Raw genomic sequence first — 24,740 nt, 5'->3', positions numbered from 1 at the left:
CTCATCTTAAACTGTAAAATTTATTTTCATGCTTTCATGGTATATTTGAATCCACATTGTGACAAGAAACGTTTTTATTTTTTTGTTTAATTTCTTATAGTGGCATGAGACTATGTCAGCCACTAATTGGCCTATTATACCAGCCCCAGATGACAGATGAGTATGGAGCATTTTATGGAATGAGGATTTGTAGGGTAAACCAAAGTACTCAGAGAAAACCTTCCCCAGTGCCATTTTGTCCACCACAAATCCCACATGACCTGACCCATGATCTAACCCAGGCTGCAATGGGAATCCTGTGACTAACTGTCTGAGCTATGGTATTGCCAAGCTGTGTATTATTGTATATGTGTTATTCATATGATGAGCAAGAATCTTCTGCATTCTTCTTGGCTGTCTTATTTTACATAACCTTTTGCTTTTAGTAATAATGATAGCCAATTAATCCAGCCATAATTAGTTATGTGTACTTTTTCTCAAGTAACAGTTGCAACTTCTCAATGTTCAGCATTAGATCTTGTATTAATTTCATATAGTTGAACAAGGATAGCTTCTTAGTTGGCAAGATCACTGATTGTGGGCTGGATGGTTGGGGTTTCTTTGCTGGTATTTTTCTCCTCACCACAATGTAAAGAAAATCTCCCTGGTCCATCCAGCATCTAGTATAGTGGGTTATAGGAGCCATCTTCTTGGGAGTAAAGGAAGCAAAATGTGGTGATGATCACTCATTTCTGTAGTCCCAAGGTCCACAGTAGGTGGGGCTCTATGTCCGAGCCCCCACATGCATTTTTACTTGTGTGGAAGTGTGATACTTAGCATAAGTGAGACTTTACTTGCCATGTCTGCAGGCTCCTGAATGTGCCAAGTATGAGCATAAAGTGTATGACCCAGCCTTCTTGCTGCCGCTCTTCAGTCACTTGCTGGCTCCTGAAGCAGTTGTACATACCCACAAGTTCATAAGTTCAGGTGGATTGGCTGTTACTTTAGCAGCGTTATGTTCTACATGTGAGGATACTCGAGCTGCTGCATATCATGTCATAGCAAGATTGTACTTCCATGTAGAAGCATGTAGGTAAGTCTTATTGTTATTTATAATGGGAATATATGCCTTAAATATTTCCTAAAGAAAGCTAAGGAAGACCCATCCTTATAGTTTTCTTGCTCTGGACAGTAACACGTGGTACCTAGGATTTCATTTCTGGAGATGTTTAGGAAAATCAGTAACTGAAAAGCATGATTCATAAATCAGTTATGCTGCTGACATAAATATGGTTCCCTTTATAAAAAATATTTATTTTTAAGTACAGTTTGTCAGAAAGACAGTATTATCCCAAATATAAACAGGGGTTTGGAAGATTTAGAGATATTTATACCATTTAATGTTGTTACTTTGTTACAGAAATGTCAAAGAAAGATTGCTGGGTCTGCAGTTTTTAGATGCTCTGCGTAATGGAGTGGTTTCCTTGAAGAACAAGACGCCAAACCCACAACTTGCTTGCATCATAGCTACATTTCTTGCTAGAACTTCGCTGATTCTGCCACAGACGCATCATGCGATGTACATTCCATTGCAGAATTTCATTATAGCCAAATTATCACTTAATCTGAATACTGTACCTGAGTTCTTCACATTCTTCCATAGCTCAGAAGTTGAATTCAGGTGAATTTGATTTCTTTCTCAAACACGTTTAGTGTACTTCATGTGTATGTGTTCCAGGTCCATTGCATACATTATCAGCCCTCTGTTACTATTGTCACGTATTGGGCGTATAACGCGACAAATAACTTCACACCGTATTTGATATAGCGAATTTTATTTCACATTCGCACTTACAATCACCCAAATTACAGATTCACAATTACTGCTATCTGCAGTATCACAAATACTATACTCCAAATGCCAGAATACAACTGGCTGGTTGCTGGCTAACTCGGAACTAACTCGGAGGTAGCTCGAGGACTAACTGTGAATAGCCTTCGCTGCTCCTTATGTAGCCTCGATCGGACAATACAGAAAACGGCCACGTAATAAGCACCACTATGTCTGGTGCCATCGTGCTAGAAACGCTGTGTACCACTGTTACTACTGTCGTCTCTCGCAATCACTGTTTACCCGCGCTGCCTAGCAACCGCGGTACCCCTTGGTGACGTCACCGCTGTTGACTCGCGTTGCATAGCTACCAGGATGCGGGGACTCGGCTAACCTCGGCTCCGCTCGGCGCATTAGATCCCGGGGGGTGGGGTCCAGCTAGCGCGACACGTCACACTATTCATTGTAGAATGATGTGACTAGGTGTCATGAAATTGAGTGGCTTGATTACTGAGACTTCAGATGTGAATTCCACTTAGTCTGTGAACAGGAGGTCAGACTCATTCCTTAGTTTGTTAGAATAGCATTGAGATAGTCTTCTCTGTGTTAGTGGACCAAATCTAGACTTCAGAAACATGAGCATATAGAGTCATTACGTCATTATATTTCCTCCGCTTCTCTTCATATTCAGTGAAATCCCAGTCTGTTGTTCCCACACTTAAGGAAAGCCTGTATGTAGTTAGTATTCTTTCTGATCCCTGTCAGGCCCAGTATAAATAATATTCAGGGTGTCCCAGGAAGAAAGGTCAATATTCTGGTAGATTATAATATCGGTCATTCTAAGCAAAAAAGTGTATTTGTACATGTGTCTTATTCCAAATGGTTTCCTTGGATTTGGTACCCAATATTGTCCTTCCCTCCTGCCATACTGCGCAACTGTCTGAAGCATGTGAATCGGTGTGAAGTGTCAGGTGTCTGTTGTGACTGTTGATAGTGACATTGTAGGAGTGTTGTGAAAAATGCTGAATATACTGATATGCTGTATGTTTATGGCTTCTGCGATGGTAGTACCACTGGTGCTGTTGAATACCATTGGCTGTTTCCTCTGCTCAGAAATCCAAATTGTAGAGTGTTTTCCAAGGTGTTCAATACATTGCATGAATGTGGTACCTTTCCCACTGCTCATGTTTCATCTGAACAAGCACATCAGCAACATGTGGTGGAACAGGATCACATGTGTGGCCACACTGCATGATGATGGCTTGTACTCATTTCACCCACAGTGTGTGTGCACAATCTACATCCAGGGGACAGTGCCATGTATCTACAATTTTGTCATTGGTTACATACTAATCACAATTGCTTCCATTAATACTATTCACTGATGAAACTACTTTCACATGTAATTCAACCAACAACATACATAACTGCCATCGATGGTGTCACAATGATGCAAATGGTACTGTGGAAACAACTTTTTAGTGTTATTTCTCTATCAGTGTGATTGATGACATGTTGATTAGTCCTGTTATTTTAGACGATATTATGACAGGACATAATTACTTAGACTTCCTGAAAAATGGATTATTGGAACAACTATAGGATGTTCCTTTGGCTACACAGATTGCTACACACTTTCAGCGTGATGGAAGCCCCTTCTCATTACACACAACTGGTGATGCAGCATCTCAATGACACTTTCTCCAATCAGTGCATCGGTTGTGGCATTATCACTAACTGGCCACCAAGATCTCCACATTTAACACCATTAGATTTTTGTTTATGGGATTGGATGAAGAGTATACTATGAAGTGTATAGAAAAAGGTGGATACATGAGACAAACTGCTCAGTCACATAATGAATGTTATCACCTGCATAAAGGAACGTCAAGATGCACTCAAATGAGCAACATACATGTCTTCACTCAAGTTGCAAAATGCATCGATGTTGATGGTAGAATTTTCAGAAATATATTGTGACATGCTTATCCATTGCTAGGGAACAGCTAGGTAAACATGTTCCTGCGAAGGCAAATTCTTGGCAAAATGTTTCCTTTACCAGGCAATGCAGTGGAAAACTTGCATCCACAACAATGGGAGATGGTGTTTTCCGTGGGGTCTGTAGAAAGGAGTTATCTTACAGATGAACAGCGCTACAAGTCAGTTCTGAGTTCTCAGTAGGAGACGGCCACGGGAAAATCGTAGTTGAAATCGACCTGTAAAGACTTGAAGTGTAATTAGAAGACTTTATATACCTGTAATATTTGGAGTGATTTGAAGCGCTAGTTCCTATGTTTTAATTGCATTACCAGGAGAGGTGTAATGTGTGTGTAACAGTGAACTATAAAGTGCAGAAACAGCGATAGCGCTGCACAAATTGTAATTAAGAAAGAACTTATAACCAAGGTGCTAATAAATCCAATCATCTCAACTAGAACCCATCATTATCGTCACATGCGCCTCCCTACACATGACAGTATTATGTTAGGTAAACTGTACCAACTTTGTCACTTGAACAATAAATACCAGTATCAGAAACAGCAAAGAGCCGGGATAGTGCAGTTCGTTTAGCAATTGGCTGTGGCCTGGATGATCGAGGGGTTGAAGTTAGAGTCCCAGTGGGGTCAAGAATTTTTACTTTTTGATCTCTTCCAGACTGGCTCTGGGGTCCACCCAACCTCCTGTTCCGTGAATACTGGGGCCTCTTTCCCCAGGGTTAAAGCAGCCAGGGTGTGAAGCTGACCATTCACCTCCAGCTACTGCCGAGGTCAAGAAAACATGGGTCTATACATTCACTCTCCCATGCGCCTTCATGGCATAGTGCTTAATTCGTTAATCTCAGGGACAACTTTATCTAATCAGAAACAGTACGTAATATCTCCTGAAATAACTTTATCTCAGAAACCATTTGGAATAGGATACATGTAGGTATACACTTTTTTTTGCTTCAAATGACAGATACCATGACCTCCCAGAATACTGATCTTTCGTCCTGGGACACTGTATTATTTTTCCATATTTTGTGAATTTCAATTTAATAAATAATCTTCATTTAGTGTAAGAAGTCTTTGATCTTCCAGAACCCTGCCTTGATTTAATGGAATTTGTGGTAAAAATAGCAATTGGTACGTTTTCTTTCTGTCAGAGTGTCCTGCTGCATGTGATCATAGTTGCTTTGATTCTCGACTGAGGTTTTCTCAGTGTTGTTTTGATATTTCATTATTTTAGAAAGTGATTTGATATTATTATATGTTTTATTATTTTTTTTTGTAGCAGCAGTTTACCCAGTTATATAATTAATTATTTTATAGTTATATACAGTAGTTTTATAAGAAAATGAACATTTTCTTGGTATAATTTTGTATAACTGCCATTTAGTGAATACCTTGATGCAATTTAAGAAGAGCTGTTCCCCCAAAAATGAATTAAAAATGGATTTAATGCTGTGTAATTTCTGCTTTACCACATGTATGAGAGTTATTGTAATATCTAAATTCCCACCCCCCGAATACAACTACATAACAGTGAAACTCCTTTTTTCACTTTTCCCAAGAAGCAGCAGTTTTGAACACTGAACTGTGGAAAACCTAAAATGGAGGGTATGTAATGCCGGGGTTATTGACATGTAAAAAGATAAAAGGTAAATCCATCCCTGTAACAGGCTGTGTAGGCCCATAGGGCTGTGAGATGTCAAGGCTCCCAACATTTTCTAGAGAATTGGCTTACAGATGGTGGTTAGGTTGTCAGCCTTATGTGCTGGCCCCAGGAAGATTCCTGGTACTCATTTCTATCAGAGGCTGAGTCAAACCCAGTGCCATAGTGCAGCTGGAAGGATTAGGTCAATTGAAAAAATCCAGTTACCGCATTAGGAATTAAACGTGTGACCTTCCAGCTTGTGGCATTGTGCCTCAACCAACTGCATTACCACATGCCCTGATTATTGAGATGAGATTGCTGACATTGAATTTTAAAATGCAGGAAGACTTAGAATCTAGGAATATTAAGTAGGGGTTCCACAGAAATATTTGCTGTGTCCCACAAGGAATGTTTTCCACCACACCATAGTCTAAAGTTTTCTTTCCATTGTTTCCTTCATACTCTAAACATAGCTTTCTTCTAGCAAATCCAGTTCTCTTTCTTTTTATGTAAGTTCTGTGGATTCTGGAAGTTGTAAATTTCTTCTTTTGCTTGTTGCGTATTTATCACCTGAAGGAAAACTTGTAATCACAAGATTAAGTGCAAATTTTTTTTTCTCAGTCATTAATCACACTACGTTACCACCTGCAGGAAAGGTTCAAAGGCACGGCCTGATCTGTAGAATGAAGGGTTAATAAATGTCCATCTTCTTCTTTCATTAATGTTATCTTTCCTCATCTCTTCATAGCTTAATTATACATGTTCCCATCAATTTCAAATGATATTCCTAAAAGATTCAAAAGATACTTTTGTTTATCCAGTCTTAATGTTTATTTATTTTGAATATAGACACAGTACAGTTAGAAAGAAATCAAGCAGGATTTTTATTTTGTTGAAGATCTTATTCTGCTGTACTTCCATTTGTAGGATGTATCGCCTTTGGATACTGCAGATAATTCGAGATGGTATGAAGAGTGATTTGGATTTCCAAATAAGCCAGAGATGTGTGGTGTTCAAGCTATTACTGAGCTTCTATTCATCTGTCCTTGCTGATGATGATACCAAGGTTGGTAAATTATATTAGGGTAATATGTAGTTAGCCGTTCACGGTAGCCGAGCAGTCTAAGGCATGTACTGTCTTCACTCACTTGGAAACTGGGATCGTGGGTTCGAATCCCACTCAGGACATGGATGATTAGTTTGTGTGTGTGCATTTTTCTGTGTTTGTGTACAGGTAGAGGCCTTGCAATGAGCTGATCACCTGCCCAAGGAGTTCTACCGAATGTGTAAGATCTAGAAAAACCGAAAGTTCATGGAGGTAGGCCTAGGCCAAAGAAAAAAAAATGTAGTTATTGCATATCTGTAGGTTCATTACTCTGACCTTTTGAATATGATTTTCACCATTAAGATTTGAATGTTTGCTGTTTAAAAAACACAGGATGTTATGTGATGACTTACAGGCACAAATAAAAAATGAAGTTCTACAGCTTTGGTCTCATACTCAGGGAAGTGATCACTTAAGCACTTATTTTCCATACCTGTATGTAGAACTACTTGGGGTAAATAATGTAATTTCTCTCCCTAGCTGTTTGATGATTCCAAATGAACAGTAATGCTCTGTGGTTACTCTATCTTTGATTGCTACACATACTTGTAAAGGTTTTAGCACACACAAACAAAAAGTGGTCACCCTCATTACATTGTTTGTTGACAGTGCTTTGCACGTGTAAGAACATGACAATATAATGCAAATAAATTATAATTAATGTCAGTAAATAGAGTGTAATGAAATAAATGCTGCAAGTTTAACCGAATGTTGAATGCTGCTGNTCAGTCTGAGTTAAGTGGTTTGTCTGTGGTGCTCTGTTGTGTGCGTTCCTGTTTCAACCCTTTGGCGATTAATGAGATCGCCAACCGGAAGGAACAAAGAGTGTGCATGAAATTTTGCTTTCTGTTAGGGAAAACTGCACTTCACTCTTCAAGTCGCGGCAAACATTCATGCGGTTTTCTCTTTGGTCATCTCCGAGCAAGCAAGGAACAAATTTTGCAGACAACCGTCTCATGTGCAAACCTTCAGTTAAAATTTGCTGGACCGTGCCCATGAGATGTTCGTTTCCTCAGAAAGTTGGTCAATGGTCTTTCGACCATCTTCATCAATTTCACGCACACTCTTTGTTCCTTCTGGTCGGCCATCTCACTAATCGCCAAAGGGTTGAAACAGGAACGCACACAACAGAGCACCACAGACAAACCACTTAACTCAGACTGACGCCAGCTCACTAACAGTCGTGGGAGACCCCCAGCTAACACCATCTAGCAGCACAACTCACAAAGCATGCGCGCACAACAGGTCGTTTCCGGTTATTTTTGGGTCCCCCCTCGTATATGTAACGTTCAATTACTCTATTTACTGATGATATTTTTAAATTCATTGTTTTGCTCTTTATTTATATGTGATATGTATTTAAAATATGAAGTAAGATTTCAGAATTCATGGAATCTTATATTTATGCTTTATGCTGTTCCAGAAATTGATTCTGGAAGTAATTGAATCAACTGTGAAGATTCCCACTCCAGCTGAACTGCTTGTGACCACATATGGTCTCTTATCCTGGTTGCACCAAACAATCAGACAGTTTTCACAGGATGACACAATTCTCATCAGCACAACAATTGATATCATATCCTCTTTTCAGACTATTCTGCTTAATTCATCTGAATTGAAAGATGGCAAGAAAGTTAAAAAGAAATCATCCATGATTCAGCACCTTCCGCATCACATATTGCTTTTGATGTTAGATCTTTTGCCAAAACTTGGTTCAAAGTTGGCAGTGTCTGACCTTAGAAAGTACCTGCATATGATGCAAGCTGTAATATCATTTGAAAATTCTAGAGCAACCTGCAGTTTAATAAGCACACAAAAGATGTTTGAAATTGTTCAACGAAGCAAAGCCATCTTGGGTTCAGTTTCAGATTGTGAGGATTTGTTGGCATATGGTTGTAAGTTTGCACCAGCAACTCAAGGAGGCAGCTCTGAATGTGGCTTAGGCAGTGATAATGAGCAAGCTGTTTGTCATTTAAGGAATCTAACAGTGAAATGGTTACAGAGGATGTACAATAGCCAAGCGGCTGTGTGAGTGCATTATGTTTGTGTCCATGATTATCTTATGTAAAATTATTTTTATTTGACAATAAATTATTGAAAACAGTGAGTATTATGTTCCCACTTCTATATCAGTTTGGATTTAATACCTGAATACCTAATACGCGCCCGCTGCGCTTCACTCCCCAAGAAAATTATTTAATTAATTCCTGGTACTCATTTCTGTTAGAGGCTGAGTAAACCCCAGGGCCCAGTGCGGCCGGAAGGATTAGGTCAATTGAAAAAAATCCAATGACCTCATTGGGACTTGAACCCGTGACCTTCCAGCTTGTAGCATAGTACATTTCTTTAACAGATCTATTTACAGTGCCTGAAGATGACCTATTGCTCCCAGTAACTGTGCATGTAGGAATGAATTCCTGAACCTACACTTTAATAATTTCCTTTGTAACATGTATTGGTCATTACCTATGTTCTTCCACTGATAAGGGGCACCTATCTAGTTCTGAAGAGCCATTTCAAGCCACTGGTTTCAATAGTTAATAAAACTGGAATATTCTGTACACCAGTGCTCCTGCTTGGTCATTCTTTCTCTCACCAGTACTTTGCACATAATTAATCCCTCTCTCCCATTCTCCATGAGGAAGCATGCCTGTAACTGTGGTATCCACACCAAGGCTTCCAACACATGGAAACATGGACTTGGCTCCAGCTATCAGCTTGCCATTTTTTGGCTCAAGTTCATCCGTGCTAAGGGGCCCAAATTATGGAAAGGTGGGCTTGACTCTGGCTTTCATCATCCCACTTCAGCTGATGAGGCATCCTTTCATAAACACGCTTTGCCCCTACTTATCATTTTCTTTCATTTGTGGAAGGGGTCTGTGTTCCTTCTCAGGCCAGCAGTCGAGACTACAGTCACCCTTTTTCTAGGAGAGTATTTTTACTGCTTCGTTGTACTAATTACAGGCTGTTGGGCGTGCTTGCACATCTCCTGTGTATGTTGTAAGATTTGAGGCTTTCACAGTGGTGACTATGAAGAAAGCAGTCTTCTGGGATTTGGCACCGTGTATATGTGGTGTTAACCGACGTTTCGGTAGTTTCTCACGGTGTTGTCGCTTGCAGAATTCTTATACTTTTTCTTCTACCCTGAAGATGGGGGCGATACGTTCCTCCGAAACGTCGGTTAACACCACATATACACGGTGCCAAATCCCAGAAGACTGCTTTCTTCCTGTGTATGTTGTTGGAAGCGGCTCTCTGATCGGTATTTGGGACTCTACGCTCTGGGACATATCAGGTTTGAATTCCAAGTCTCCTTTGGCGACAACTGCGCAATCCGCGAAAATCCGCCCAATCCGTCCTGCCGATTTCAGTACCAACGTTTACAACGAAAACCTCTTACGCGGGTTTCTTGCTGAGCAGCGGGAATTTTCGCCTTCCCAGTTTATGTTGGTTATGCGCGGCGTTGTGTTGTGTTACTGTCCCTAGAGGTCACTATTATTATTAGTAGTAGTTAGTTTTTTCGCATGTTGTAATTCGCGGGTAAGTTTGGTAGTTTGTTTCGTGTGGGTAGCGTATTGGCTGGCGTTATCGGCGTTATTAATTTATTTTAAGGATTCAGGACAGCAGAAAAGTAATTTTATTTGCTTCTTTTATATTTGATGTGTGTTTCATGGTGCATGTAATAGTTTCTGAGGTATGTAGACCGTATGCTGTATACCACAGGAAAATTGCACTGATTGCGTACTGTAGGCACAATTCGTGAATTCAACTTTTGAAGAAGCTGAGGGAACACGAAGAGAATGGAGGATTTGATGTTCTCACTGCGGTAGTTATGAAGAGTTCTGTCTTCTGGAATATGACGCCATATAGTACGTTTAAAGTCAATCGACATTCTTTGGGAAAATGTCACCTCCATCATGAGGAATGAAGAATAAGTCAAACAAGAAACGAGTGTGAAGCAGGCCCTGCTTGTTACCTTGTTCACACAGGTTTTCTATATAGTAGTTTCAGTTTCAGTGTTACTCAATGTAAACTATAAGCTTCTTAGAAAACTTTTTTTCTACAAAAATAGTAGGTATTCGTTTTATTGTGTTTAATATTCAGCCAGATGTCTTTGTAGGACGTCCGTGGGTTCTCACATAGTGAAGTTACAGACAAACGTGAACTGCAAAATAGATAACTGGGCGGTTATTAACCACACCATTAACACAGTGACCATAGTGTAGACATGTCGGTGTAATTATTTTTAAACAGTGCCTTTCTGCTTACATTCTTTACAGAATTTCATACCTGAATCTTGAACTGTACTTGGTGGGCAAAATGCCAGTGGATGCAATTTTTGGAGTCAAAATGAGAGTGTACAAGTATTTCCAGACAACCCATGTTAGGTGGATACCTTGTCACCATGGCATAGTGCATCCTCAGATTGTGGATGGAGACGGCCTCCACACATGGAGGGTAGCGGTGAATATATTGAATAAGTGGTCGTGGACAGCCGACATGAGGTGGTCCTTCAGTTTGGGGGTTGGGGATGGGGCTAACAACTCTTCACTATAAAAAAATAAGCTTGCTATGAAAGATCACAAGGAACCTCAGACCCAGATGGATTCTTTGGATAAACAACCTAAGCAAAAGAAAATGGACATGAGATTTGGTACTTGGAATGTTAGAAGTATGTATAGAGCAAGTTTGCTCAGGGCAGTGGCAGAAGAAATGTAGAATATGCCATTAGGAAGGTCCAGGAAAGCCAGGTGGGACTGAAATTAAATGGGACACATCAGCTCCTGGCCTATGCTGATGACGTGAATCTGCTGGGAGATAACATAAACACTATAAACAAAATCACAGAAGCTTTTATTGATGGTAGTAAGGAGGTTTGTCTAGAAGTAAACACGGGAAACTAAGTATATGTTGCTGTCTAGTCATGAAAACACAGGACAAAATCATGACATAAAGATGGCTAACAGATGTTTTGAAAATATGGCACAATTTAGATATTTCGGAATGACTATAACAAATCGAAACCTGATTCAGGAGGAAATTAAAGGGAATTGAATTCAGATAATGCTTACTACCATTCATTCCAGAACCTTTTGTAATTTTGCCTGTGGTTCTATAGGGGTGTGAAGGTTGGTCTCTGACATTAAGGGAGGAACATGGACTGAGGGTATTTGAGAACAGGGTGCTGAGGAGAATATTTGGACCGAAGAGAGATGAAGTGACAGGAGGTTGGAGAAAACTGCATAATGAGGAGCTTCATAACTTGTACTCTTCTCCAAATATAATTAGAATAATCAAGTCAAGGAGGATGAGATGGAAAGGGTATGTAGCATGAATGGGGGAGAAGAGGAATACATGTAGGATATTGGTGGGTAAGCCAGAAGAAGAGAGTTCTCTAGGAAGACCAATATGTAGTTGGGTGGAGAAGATTAAAATGGATCTTAGAGAGAGAGGATGGGATGGTATGGACTGGATTGATCTGGCTCAGGATAGGGGCCAGTGGAAGGCTTTTGTGAACATGGTAATGAACGTTCATGTTCCATAAAATGTTGGGAAGTTCTTGAGTGGCTGCATAACTGGCAGCTTCACAAAAAGGGCTCAGCTCCATGAGTGAGTGATCACCAGACAACAGATGCATTGCAGATCAGTATAATTATACAGTTAACTCTCTGTTTATGGACGTGGTTTTCCAGTGGTGCAGATTCCCATCTGATTATGTTTGCAGCAGCACAGTGGAAATGATTGCAAATTAGAACATCTTCCAGGATCATTTAAAGCAATGTAGTTTTTTGTTTGCAATAAATGCGTGGTCACATGCAATGACCACATGTGTGATTATCATGTTAAGCAGTGCAGTTGTATGTATTACTTCGGTTTTGTCCAGCTATCGGACATGTAACATAATTTTAACATTTTGTGGTGACAGTAACCAACCTTCAGGTTACATAATAACAGTTTCCTGAACAACTTAATATGTGTTACTTGTTGAAGGAGGATCATATGCCATGGATTGAGCGAGCTCATTAGGATATATATATTATATAATTTGTTTCCTGTTTGTAGGTAAAGAATGGCATCCCAGTCTTCTCAAGGGAGTAAACTTTCAAGTCAAGAGCAGAGTGCTCTGATCAGTGATATAGTGCTGTACATCTTATCTCAGGATCATACCAAGTATCCTATCAAGCGACAGGACATTGTAAAAAATGTTCTGAAAACTCACGGAAGACACTACAAACATATTATGAATGAAGCAGCACATGTACTGACAGAGGTAAGTTTTTATTTCAAGAGTGAAAACAGGAGTGTTTAAACACTTGATGCCCTGATTGCCTAAAAATGATTGAAGAGAACTTAAATACAGCAATTCCATGCCACTCATGGGCATTAAGTTTCTGAAGAACACTGCAGTTGGCTAGGTTATGACCATAAGCGTAGTTAGGAGTTAGGGAATTGCAGTTAATGTTGGGGCTCGTCAGAGCAAAAATAAGATACCTGTTCCTTTGCTAAACACAATAAAAGGCAATAGCATTGTTAACATTTATCCATATTCAAGTAACGTACTAATTAAAGATGAAATTCTTCAGTTTCAGTAATTTATTTTTAAGACTGTTTACTGAGAGTTCAAGTCCATGATAATCAGATAGGCTTCTTTTGAAATTACTTCACTCACTTCTGCTCTAAAAAATGGACAAATATGTTCCTCTGAAATGGTGACCACTTACCAGACTGTGGTCTCAAGACTCGTAACACCACAGTTTGAAAGAAGGAAGCACAATATGCATTTATTCAAAATTGGAGAATATGGATGTTAAGAAAAAGACGAATTGCTCTTCCTAGATCAGAGCCCTTATTGCTCACCTACTGAAGGAAATTCCTACTTTTTATAGAACCCAGAGGTACGTTACTGTGTTTTGCGAGAGCCTGTATGCAAGCAGTTTTCATGGAGAATGTGGCCTTCTGAGTTTGTCATGCCATGTAGTTCAGGTCTCCAAACTACATGGTGTTACAATCCATAAGACATTTCTCTAAAATCCAACTAAGTAGTTTCTTCTCTAAAATCCAACTAAGTAGTTTCATGTTCCATCTGTCATTCACTAGCCTACCACTCTTTGAATGTGCTGTTTCATTCAATGTTAACGTAACTTTACATTTCTGTCTAAATAGTGAAAAATGTCTAGGTTATCTTAACGGCTAGACAAGCTTGGAGTGTATGCACCAGCAAATTGCAGAGGGTTATCTGCCATTAGCTGGAACCAATGCTTAGACTTGCTTGCTCTGCCTGAATATCTGATTGAGTCTGAGTCTCCTGTTTTATCCACTTATGGATTTTTGTAAATAATTGATCTGCTTGGTCAGAATTTTGTCATTAGTACTAGTTTCGTTACAGTCTCGCTAGCCAAAAGTTATAAAAATTATACTTGCATATTCATACGTTTCTTAACATGTCCTTGACATTTTGATGTTATATGGCAGCTGTTGTCTTCCAAGAATTGTCATGATGCAGCCCCATGCTGCATAGCAGAAATGTTTATGATAATGATAAGAACAACAACAGCACTCACCTCTGGATAGTGCCAAGGTCAAGAGAATGTGGATCGATACATCCTCCCACCCCACCCCATTTGCCTTCATGGCGTAGTGCTTAATTAGTTAAGCACAGGGACAACTTTACTTACTTTTTACCAACAACAACAACAACAAACATAGTCATTATTAGCACTTCATGAACATTCTATATGGTAAGGTCTGTTAGGTCCTGTGAACTCCAAGATAATGATGATGGTTTCTCCACCATCATTTTGGTTATCCAAAGTCTCATCACCACTTCTGTCAGTAATGGAATGCCAGTTGTGGAAGGCCATGTCTTTCCAAGTGGTATTTTACAGTTTTGTTTCTGTCCTTATGTCTCTTCAACTACATTTGTAATTATCACTCTTTCTCTGATGTCGGAATTACTTTGGTGGACTAATTTAATGAAGCCTAATAATGGCCTCAAAAATTCTATTGCACTGCCCCAGGGTGTTTAATAGTAGTTAATAGTAATAATTGTGACACATTTACAGATTTTTGGAATGAAGTTGGTGGAGATTGAGCACAGCTCAAATATGAAGCAATATATTCTTGTAAACAATGAACAGTTTTTGAGAGATGTGAGTGATTTGAAGTGGCCAGAAGAGGTGGAAGCACAGCAAGTGCTTCTAATGCTGTTGCTGTCGTTAATTTTCATGAGTGGTGGTGTAGTGAAAGAAGGTATGAAAATGAAGCTAGATTTAGTGTGTAGGAATAGTGATCACAGTGTTAATTCCCTGGCTCTGATTATAATTTGATCTTAAAAGATTTTCGTGCTAAGTATCCTCATGTCATAATTATCATTTAAAAATCTGATCAATTGAACACATTCAAAAGGCCCCCGACTTCACTGCTTTCACTATTCATTTCCTGGTAACAGATCTTAACAATAGAGTCTTCAGCTTTTGTTCTCACATTGTTGTCTGCTGGTTAATACTCCACAACTGACTCACTGCTCCAACTGTCCCGCATGAAAATCTCAGCACTGGCCACATAGAAAAAACTGATCCACTGTTGTAGTTAAGTTGTTGCTTATTAAAAATTTGTTCCCTTGCAGCAGATGTTTGTCTGTTCTGTGGTCACTACCTAACAATGGGTCTCTACATGCTATAATATTTTTAATGAAGTTCGCCATTGTAAATGGGCTATGCTGAAAACATATCTTGATAGGAGTCACAAATTGTTATTCTGGCAAGCTTAGTACCTGAGTATGAATGTAGCTGTTTTTCCAGAACTTTAAAAGTTACTGAAGTTAAGCATTTTTGATGAAGCATGTTTCTTTAACAGTTCTCCATTGAAATTTAAACAGGCTGTATGCAAATTTTGAATTAAAGTTCATCAGAATGTAAGGTTCTGGACATTTATCTGCCTAAGAACCCTGTCCTGTACATATAGGACTGCTTCAGAAATTCTGAGAAACCTCTGTTCCTGACTGTTCCATCTGTACAATTTATGGAGATTCCCATCCAGAGATCTGAAATATTGTCCACAAATTGCCACTGTCGAATTGACAAATCATAAACATATGAACTGAACCATTACCTGCTCACAGAAGCATGTAGCAGTAAACTGTAGAAAGAAACAAGTAACTTCATGAAGATCATCAAAATTATACTTGTCGTTCTATATCTGATGTGTACTGGGAGCACTTAATGTTGCTCATCAGCATGTTTTTACCATTTAATTAATTATTTGAAGAACTTAATATGTGAAAGTTTACCGTAGAAGTTAAATTTTGTGCAGTAAATATATACCAAGGAGGACAGTTCTGATGAAAACAAAGTGTTGTGTGTTAATTTTGATATGATATTTTGCAATGATCAAAAGTTTTTATTTAAAATACAGTAAAACTTGGTTATAGCAACATCGGTTTCTGCGACACCTTGTCTATTGCGTCAAATATTCAATGGTACGAACTAATTCCTCATAAAGCAACTGTTTTTATACCTTGCTTAGTACGACATGCACAAATGCATCAACCTCGTATGTAACGTCATTTTCATTCCTGAATTTCTCTGATATCGTGGGAAAGTTCGATGTGTCTGCCCACCCTCACTTTCTCTACTTGCTGACGTGACTGTCCTATAAGAATTCGACCGCGGGCTGCAAGAGGAGCGTGGGTTTTATGCGAAAACAAGGATGTGGGGTGGGACTGCGTGAATAGTGCAAGAGGACGCGGCAGGTTGTTAACTGCATTCCTTTCCTAGAATCTCGTCTAACAGGACCTCACATTGTCTACTTACTCTATAGTGTTCCTGCCTAAACTCAGAGAAGCGCAGTAGTGAAAACATGGCAACGAAAAGGAAAGTTTTAAGCATTGAAGAGAAAGTTAAAGTGATTCGTGAAATAGAAAATGGAAGGAAAAAAGCTGATGTATGCCTCGAATTTGGTTTGGTGAATTCTACAGTACAAACGATATGGAGAATCCATATTAATTCCACGTTAATGTTACGTTAGTCTGTACTTAACTACGTATTTCACTAAAAAATGCAACTTTTAACTCGGTTTTTGGTAGATTTTTACGTGACTAACATAAGGCTACTGTGGAAGTGCCCATTTCGGTTACAATGACATTTGTTTATAACGACACTATTTTTAGGTCCCTTTGATGACGTTATAACCAAGTTCTACTGTATATGAATTAGTAATCAGAACAGAGAATGTCAAAAGCTTGGTGTATGTATGTATTTATTTCATGTTTGCTATAATTTTCTGTTTTGTGTTTTACTTTTTGTGTTCTCACACTTCATTTATAATATAAACAGTCCACTCTGTGATGATGATGCTGTACAACATGAAATCTTTCTGTGTGTGTAACAGTAACTTTTTCCTTACATAATTAGTTTAAGTCTGAGGTGGGCTGTTGAGATAGAGTAATAAACAATCATGTGTACTAGTAAAACTGGAGCACTGATGTGTGTGTGTGTGTGTCGCAAGACTGCAGATTTATTTTGATTTTTTCTCAGCTCTAAAATCAAAGTAGAGCAAAGGAAAATCATCAGGAAGTATCATATTTGTGTTACAGCAAAGAAAATTTTCGAAAATATTGTTGTGTATAGACCAGTTGCTTAGCAGTGACTCTGTAAACAGTGGTTGTTGCTACGTAACGCTCACAGCATACATTTACACAGTGACGTCACGCAACAGTAGAAGAGATGTTGCAAGCGGCATTGTCTGTGGGTCTGCTCCAAGGCTATATGACTCAATCGACTGAGTCCGGTTGAATCAGGTGAGTGAAGTCATATGAAGTAGGTGGAGGCTGTTCAGTGGAGGAGTTGAGAGAGTGAGTGCAATGCAGTTATGGAGTGTTAACCAGTGGGCAACAGAAACTGAAGAATCTCCATTGCTAAGATTTGTTACAAGGAAATGTCTAGTGAAAACACTGCAGAGAAATAACCATTGTTAGGAGCTGTTGCCGAGTAGACTGAGAAGACTTGTGTGGAGTGATTTGTAGTGTGAAAATCAGCAGTAGTGTTATAGTTATGTGTAGTTACAACCTTTAAGTGGTCAGTAAATCTATTCACCAATCAAAATGCAGTCTGTAGTCACTAATACATGTGACAATATAAATAAGTTAAAGGCAAGCTTACAAAATCGATTTTTTGGCCATTTTGTGAAGAGGATTTTTTTCCTCTTCCACATTTTATATGGTCTGGATAGTTGTTCTGAGACTGGACTTGAGGTGTAGGATTCAGAAAGTGGATAGGTTCATTTTTGTTTCTTATGGCATAGAAATCCATATGAATTGTTCATCAGAATTGAGATATGTGCATTTTGAAGACTAGTAAAATTTTACTAGGCTCCTGCTTTCATCGTGTGGGTTTTCTGAAATTGCTTAAACCAATTTCATGTGGATTAATTCTCACAATGCTTGTAATTCTATGATTATGGTATCTGAAATATGTGCCAAGTGGCTTAGTGGGTGTGAGGCAGTGTTGAGACTGAAAGACTGCTGTTGGGCCCAGAGTGGCAGTTCCATCTGGTGCATTGTACCACTGGTGGGTCAGGAGTGTATGCAGTTTCTGTCGTAGGGGAGGAAGATTACCCAGGAGACTGGGATGATGGGTCCCTCAGGTGTGTTAATGGCTGTCTGATGGGCTATGTAGCTTTGTGTTGTGGTGGGCAGTCGTGTTATGTTTACCCCTAGTACATACCTGTTTTCTTAGCTTCATTTTTAAATAGGCACAGGTTTTAGAATCAGGTTAGCACAGTTGGTATTGTGACTGGCTATGGGCTGGAGTTCACGTCCTGGTAAGTGCAGGATTTTTCTCCTCCATTACACCCAGACTGGTTCTGGGGCCCACCCACCCTCCTGTTCAGTGGGTACCACAGACTCGTTCCTCGGGGATAAAGCAGCTAGGATGTGAAGCTGACCACTTACGTCCTGCCAGTACTGAGGTCAAGATTATGCATGTCAATACATCTATCCCCATACATCTTCATGGTGTAGTACTAATTAGTTGAGCAAAATGAAAACTTTACCTTTTTACTATACAGGTTTTAGAAGCTGACACCCCTCTAAGCATGTACATGCCTGCACAAAGACACATGCACTTGCATGAGCATGTTTATTTCTTTGTTTCATAAAAAGAAAAATGTAATGAAAAGTTGAATTTGTAACAGTAACAACAAAATGTATAAACATATGTTCAAAAGGAAACTAAACTGTGTATAGCAGTAAGAGTAACCCATTACTCACTCAGAGCCATTAATTTTCCCATTTTTCTACTCTGGTAAAATAGGCCTTACAAGTGCTGCCCTACTTAGTTCATTTAACTTATTCTGAGCTCCTATGTCAACTGTCTCCCTTGCTATATCTGTTTTTTCACACTTAGTTTATTCTTCTGTCCTGAAGCTGGAGGCAGAACATTGCTCCAAAAAGCCTTGTAATATGTATCTGATTGCATGATGTCACATTCCAGACAACACTAATGTTCACAGTTTTCAGATGTGACACTACCTGTTTTATTTTATTTTATTATAGATTGAATTGTTTATACAAGACAATTTTAAAGGTGAAACTTAAATTGTGATAAAATGTCATTAATTACATGCTGCTTGTGTCATATGCAGTATACATTTTATCTTTTCAGAAGTTATGTCGAGTTTCCTAACTAGGCTGGGTATTATGAATGGCAGAAAGTCTCATGAATACTTTGGTGACGTGTGGAAGTTGTTAACTGTGGTGAGTTACATGTATTTTTCTTTTCTTAAAAGGTCCTGTAACACACATTTAGCATCTGTAGATACTAACAACATTCTGGCTTCAGTATATTGTAGCAGGTTTTCGTGGTCCCATAAAATATATTATATTGTGACATGGCACATGTCCACTGTATATGCCATTATTAATGTAACCATTGAGCCTGCACTGTATATGCCAAGCTTCCAAGTCAGGTGTGATGTTTGTTATAGTCAGTCGAAGAATTGATGTAAGATTTCTATCTTTCTGCATGTTTCACTGTGTAGATTTATTTAGCTGATTATTGAGAAAGCTTGTTCACAAATGTTAAGTGCTTCTGAACAAGCTTATATGAAAGCTGCCGCCTGCCAGAGATTCAGATAATTGTGTTTAGGAGGATACTTATAAAACTTACATAAATTGCTTTTTAAATTTAGAACTAGTTCACTTCACCACATGTAAATTAGTTAGAACTGTAAAGGAGGTTTACATTCTACATCTGATGCTTTGAAGTGTTCTGAAAATTGCTCTGTTCTGATAGAGGTCCAAAAGTTTATAACTAAAAGATTGCTGTAGCTGTTCAAGATGTCTGATATGCTAACTGCTATACATTATGTATTGTTAATAGAAATACATTTCTCTTAATAGTAAATGATAATAAAGAGATTTACTGGTTGCTTATTAATTTCATTGTTTTGGCTGATTGTATGACTGCAGTGGTTAGAATTGTCTGAAAATCATGCCAGTGGTTTTTACCTTGCAGAAAACACATGGTCAGGCCTTGGTAATTGCTTTGCCAAGTCTTTGTTATGTTTATTTTTATTTATTTACTTCATATCCATGGACAAGTCAAATACTTTACAATAAGAAATAAGAATAATAATATAATAAATTATATAATGATGTACTAAGATAGTACAATGATGATTCTAATAATAGAACTAATATAATCTTTTAACACATGACACTGCTGTACGCCTCAAGGCCCCTATCCTTCTCTCCCGGCACAAAATACCCTGGTATCCTCGATCTCGTTCCTGTAAGAAAAAATACAGAATATGGCAGTAGGCATTCCTGTAACATTACTAGTATTGAAATCTACAAGTTAATTATTCTTGAAATATATGTTTACAAGTGATTAGGACTAGGATTTGCCCCCAAACAAGAGAAACTATGATCAAGTAGGAATGTTTTCAAAGTCTTTATAAACTTGTATAGTACTGGTATCTGTTGAATATATTGTGGCAGCTGATTTAACGTAAGTCCAATATTATTGAAATTGTTTTTTTATAGACTCGTATTACATGGCACTATGAACAAGTCCTCTTTTCTCCTCGTATTGTGTGAGTGTATTCCTGAATTGGTTATGAAAACACTGAAATTGGTTTTTATGTAAACTAGAATTTGATATATATACAGACAGGGTAAAGGTAATATATGTAACAATTTAAAATATTGTATACAACTAATGGTTTTCGGGTTTTATATCATAGCCCTAATAGTATATGTAGTATGTAAGATATATTGAAAGTTTGCTCTACTCTCATCTTCATGTGACTGGTTCTTAATATACCGACAGATTTTTAAAATCTTTGTTTTTGTTCTTTTTGCTTGAAGTATGGTTTTAAGTAAACTGACAGAGATTAATTCACACACTCTGCAGTTCTCTACAGCACGTACTATGTGTTCCCAGTCTGCTGTGTATTCACCAGTTATTGCCTGGTGATGGATCCCAACAATGTTCTCTGCTTCTGTGATTATGTTATTACTGGCTGGCTACTGTCCCACAACTAACTCATTGCCTCAGCTGTCCTACTTATAACATATCAGACAGACCAGAAAACACTGTTCCTATTTCTGTATCCTTGTTGTGTTTGTATCTTTTGGGATGCACACATGATTGCTACTCAGCCATTGCCTGACAAGGTTATTGTTTACAGACATTACTGAGCAGTGGCTGTTGCATGAGTGCTTATGTTGAGGTCATTGCCTAGCAACAGGTCTGCATGCCACAGTATTTGTTTATTTGCTTATTCTTAGTTTGTTTAATGGCATTTTCATTTGCTAAGATAATATGTATTGAGTGAAAGGATATTTAGTGAATAAGGAATTGGAAAGGGTATAGAAGGACATAGTTGTGGCATGTTGTAAGGTACTGTCCTTGCATTTGCTTAGAGAGACTGAAGGGAACCACATAAAACCTCAATCAAGATAGAAGTTTTATGGGCTTAGATTTGAACTTGGAACCTCTAGAATATGAAGCGGTTGACCAGGCTTAAATATTAATAGTAACTTATGTAGAGAAGTGGACAATATTGCTAAAGAATGTATTTTCAATTGAATCTCTTAAATATAAAAATATTATGTTTATAATAAAAGTCTTAATTTATTCCATTAGGAATTTGTGCGTCAAATGTATGTAGAATATGTTCGTATTCCTGAGTCGAACCCCCCAAAGTATGAGTTTCGGTGGGGCCATCGAGCCAAAGGAGAAGTATCTCGGCGTGAACTCCTTAATTTTGTGAGTTTGGTAAGTTACTGCAATCTCTGTCTACTTCTGAAGAACATTTGAATTTTCCATGCTGTAGACAAGACCATGTAGGGACTTTTAGCTGAGAGAGGAATGACTGCACAACAGACAGAACACACTGAAATCTGTTACTACAGTTGAATTTTACTCAGGAGCACTGAATACGTTTTGCCACCAAATTTTATACATGGGACATAAAATAATGGTGGTAACTCAGTATAATAGTTTTTGGACAGCAACAGAACATTGTTTAAGCACTTTGATGATAGATTATGGTGCATTTAACAGTAAGATTAGACTGTTGCCTTATGTGGTGTGATTTCCAATGGATGCAACTGTATGAAGTTAAATTATATGTATTCCCCCCACACTGACCTGTAAGAAGCTGGTTGCTGGACACAATTTAAATATAGCAGCAAGAGCAGTGAGAATACTGTTTAAAGAAGTCTTTACAGTGTTGAAATCTAGCCAAGGATTGGCGCACCCATAATTCAGAGTTAGTCTAATTATCTTACACAGATCAACTCAGGGCTCATCCCTGTGAAATGGATGAACGGGATCAGGTGAATAGATACTCAGCAGTTAGTATGTACTTGTAATTGTACATAGTCATTGTTCATTAAATTATGTTTTCTTTTGTCAGTTCCAGTGAATGTTATGTTAGTGAGTAAATAAGTTACACTCTTACTCGGATTTTGGTTCCAGTCATATATTGCTACATGTCAGATTTCACATGCAGGTTTTAGTTACATTAATTTAGGATCCATTCTTTGATTTTATTTTAATGACTGTTCTAACAGTTTTAGATGAACAAATTAATTCTTTCTTTATCTGCAGATTGTGATTCAGCTGATCTTTATGGAGAAAGTTCTATACAGTGCTCACAAAACCTGCTGTGACAGGCACTGCAGAAATAACTATCGTTCATAAAATTTGCAGAACATCTGTCACTGTAAACATTTTCTTCATAAATATGCAGTTTCCTCCAATTCATATATCTGGAAGTTTAGTTGAGCACTGCCTATGNAGTTTCCGAAATGTTGTGTTTTTATTTGTTATCTTAAAAACCAGGACGATGGATAAAGTCCAAAATCCCAACATATCAGTGTGTTATACACCATCGTCAGAATCCTATAGTAACTACTGCCTATGGGTTTCATACTGTGGTAACATTAGTAGTTGGTCATTATAACACCTTAACTTCAATTAACTACATGCAAGAAGTTGAAGGTCATGGACTTTTCTGGGGGGGAACTTTGACTCACATATTTATATGTTACTGTTACTTACTACCACTACTACTACTACTATTATTGTTGTTTTATATTTGATGTTAAATCCTTTGAAGTGTAACAATGTCTGAGTACTACGGAACAATAGTAATAAGTAGAAATGATACTCATTATGAATTTAAGACTACATGGACCATTTCAGAAGTTTCTTATATGCAACTGTCCATGTTAAAGCCATAGTGAATAAATAGAATGTGTCACAATACATTTGCATTTATCTTCTTCTCAGTGAAATCACCACTAAGGTGATTTCTAACATCGATTATACAGTCAGTGATGTTGCTGTAATTGTTTGTGTCAAGACAGTATAGTGATGCTGTGACATCCTTGTTAATGTAATTTGTCTGTTTAAATCTTTCCCAAATATCAAACACAAAATAGCCACACAGGGATACATGCAAGGAATATGGAATTTGTGTCATCACTTCTCAACTCCAGGCTTTGTACAACACATTGGCTACAGGATGCTGCTGCACTTCAGCAGTTCTACCAGTTTTCCGCACAGGACAAATTGAACCGTATCCTGTAAAAACACTACATGAACTGTGGTATTAAAGTAGGGACAAAATGGCTTCAGATGGCAGAGCAAAAGCCTGTGATGGGTGAAAAGTGTCACATGTACGATGGGGTACCCAAAAGAAACCGAACTAATTTTTTTGTGGGCATAGCTTTTGTAGTACCGCGTTTTGCCGCTATGAGCGCATAGACCTAACATTCCTGAGTCGATAGGCCGACTACCGTTGCTTCAGAAGGTAAGGACTAGTTTCAGTAGAGTTTATAGTGACAACTGTTTTGTGTGATCGTCGTTTTTGCAATGGCTGATTTTCGTGAACAGCGTGCGGCAGTGAAATTCTGCTTTTTGCTCGGGAAAAGTGGAACAGAAACTCCTGAAATGTTAAAAACGGCGTACAAGGACGATGCTATGGGGAAAACTCAAGTGTTTGAGTGGTTTTCCCGTTTCAAAAATGGTGAAATGTCGATTGATGACAAACCTCGTTCTGGTCTTTCTTCCACGGCCCGAACACATGAAAATGTTGAAAAAATTCGTGAAATCATCAAGGAAGATCGACGACGGACCATTGAAGAAATTGTGGAGCTGTCGGGAGTGACTTGGAGCTCAGCAGCCAGATTTGTGTCAGTTGGGTGACTGGTTTTTCCATCATGACAATGCCCCTGCTCACACAGCCCTGTCTGTACGATAATTCTTGACCAAAAATGGTATGACCCCTGTTCCTCACCCTCCATACTCACCCGACCTTGCCCCGTGCGACTTTTTTTTGTTTCCTCGAATGAAAAGAGACATGAAAGGAAAAAACGACGGAGGCGCTGTCAAGCATCTCAAAAGATGAATTTAGACAATGTTTTGAAAAATGGAATAAAAGACTAGACAAGTGTATTAGTGTAAGTGGAGAGTACTTTGAAGGGGATTGAAGGTTTGTGCTTAAAATTTGAATAAATAAGTTTAAAAAAAATAAGTTCGGTTTCTTTTGGGTACCCCCTCGTATACTTTCAGAGCACCCTGACTCTATTGTGCAGTTTTCTGTCATGGTGAAATGGGGACCACTATTCATGTCTTTGCTACTTCCACATTTATGCATGTATGACTCATCCTGTAC

General features: G+C 38.5%; 3 protein-coding genes across 11 annotated transcripts in view; 2 read left to right on the top strand and 1 right to left on the bottom strand.

Moving 5' to 3' along the window:
• Nucleotides 1-8,658, top strand: part of LOC111867771 (nucleolar pre-ribosomal-associated protein 1) — a 77,664-nt gene extending 69,006 nt beyond the window's left edge. For both annotated transcript variants that reach the window (XM_023857919.2, XM_023857918.2), the window contains 4 exons: nt 849-1,072; nt 1,400-1,660; nt 6,374-6,512; nt 7,975-8,658. In XM_023857919.2, the coding sequence (XP_023713687.1) occupies nt 849-1,072; nt 1,400-1,660; nt 6,374-6,512; nt 7,975-8,583 (1,233 nt within the window). In that variant the 3' untranslated portion in view covers nt 8,584-8,658. The remainder of the gene's footprint in view (nt 1-848; nt 1,073-1,399; nt 1,661-6,373; nt 6,513-7,974) is intronic.
• Nucleotides 8,659-10,022: 1,364 nt separating this feature from the next.
• LOC111867760 (non-structural maintenance of chromosomes element 3 homolog) overlaps nt 10,023-24,740 on the top strand; it is a 15,043-nt gene continuing 325 nt past the window's right edge. Inside the window, exons 1-5 of one of the 4 annotated variants that reach the window (XM_023857899.1) lie at nt 10,023-10,091; nt 12,615-12,822; nt 14,615-14,801; nt 19,214-19,305; nt 21,701-21,832. In XM_023857899.1, coding sequence (XP_023713667.1) covers nt 12,622-12,822; nt 14,615-14,801; nt 19,214-19,305; nt 21,701-21,832 — 612 coding nt within the window. In that variant the 5' untranslated portion in view covers nt 10,023-10,091; nt 12,615-12,621. The other 3 variants (XM_023857898.1, XM_023857900.2, XM_023857901.1) reach the window with 3 other exon arrangements.
• The window catches only part of LOC111867758 (lipase 3), a 24,349-nt gene continuing 19,646 nt past the window's right edge, over nt 20,038-24,740 (bottom strand). For 3 of the 5 annotated variants that reach the window (XM_023857894.2, XM_023857892.2, XM_023857896.2), the window contains one exon: nt 20,039-20,339. The gene's annotated coding sequence lies outside the window, so the exon portion shown is untranslated. Of the gene's footprint in view, nt 20,340-24,740 lie in introns of all 5 variants that reach the window. The other 2 variants (XM_023857895.2, XM_033752802.1) reach the window with 1 other exon arrangement.

Source organism: Cryptotermes secundus, unplaced genomic scaffold (genome assembly GCF_002891405.2).
Source record: "Cryptotermes secundus unplaced genomic scaffold, Csec_1.0 scaffold116, whole genome shotgun sequence".
Lineage (NCBI taxonomy): Eukaryota > Metazoa > Arthropoda > Insecta > Blattodea > Kalotermitidae > Cryptotermes > Cryptotermes secundus.
The sequence above is the reverse complement of the archived record's forward strand: the minus strand, read 5'-3'. Positions and strand labels throughout refer to the sequence as shown.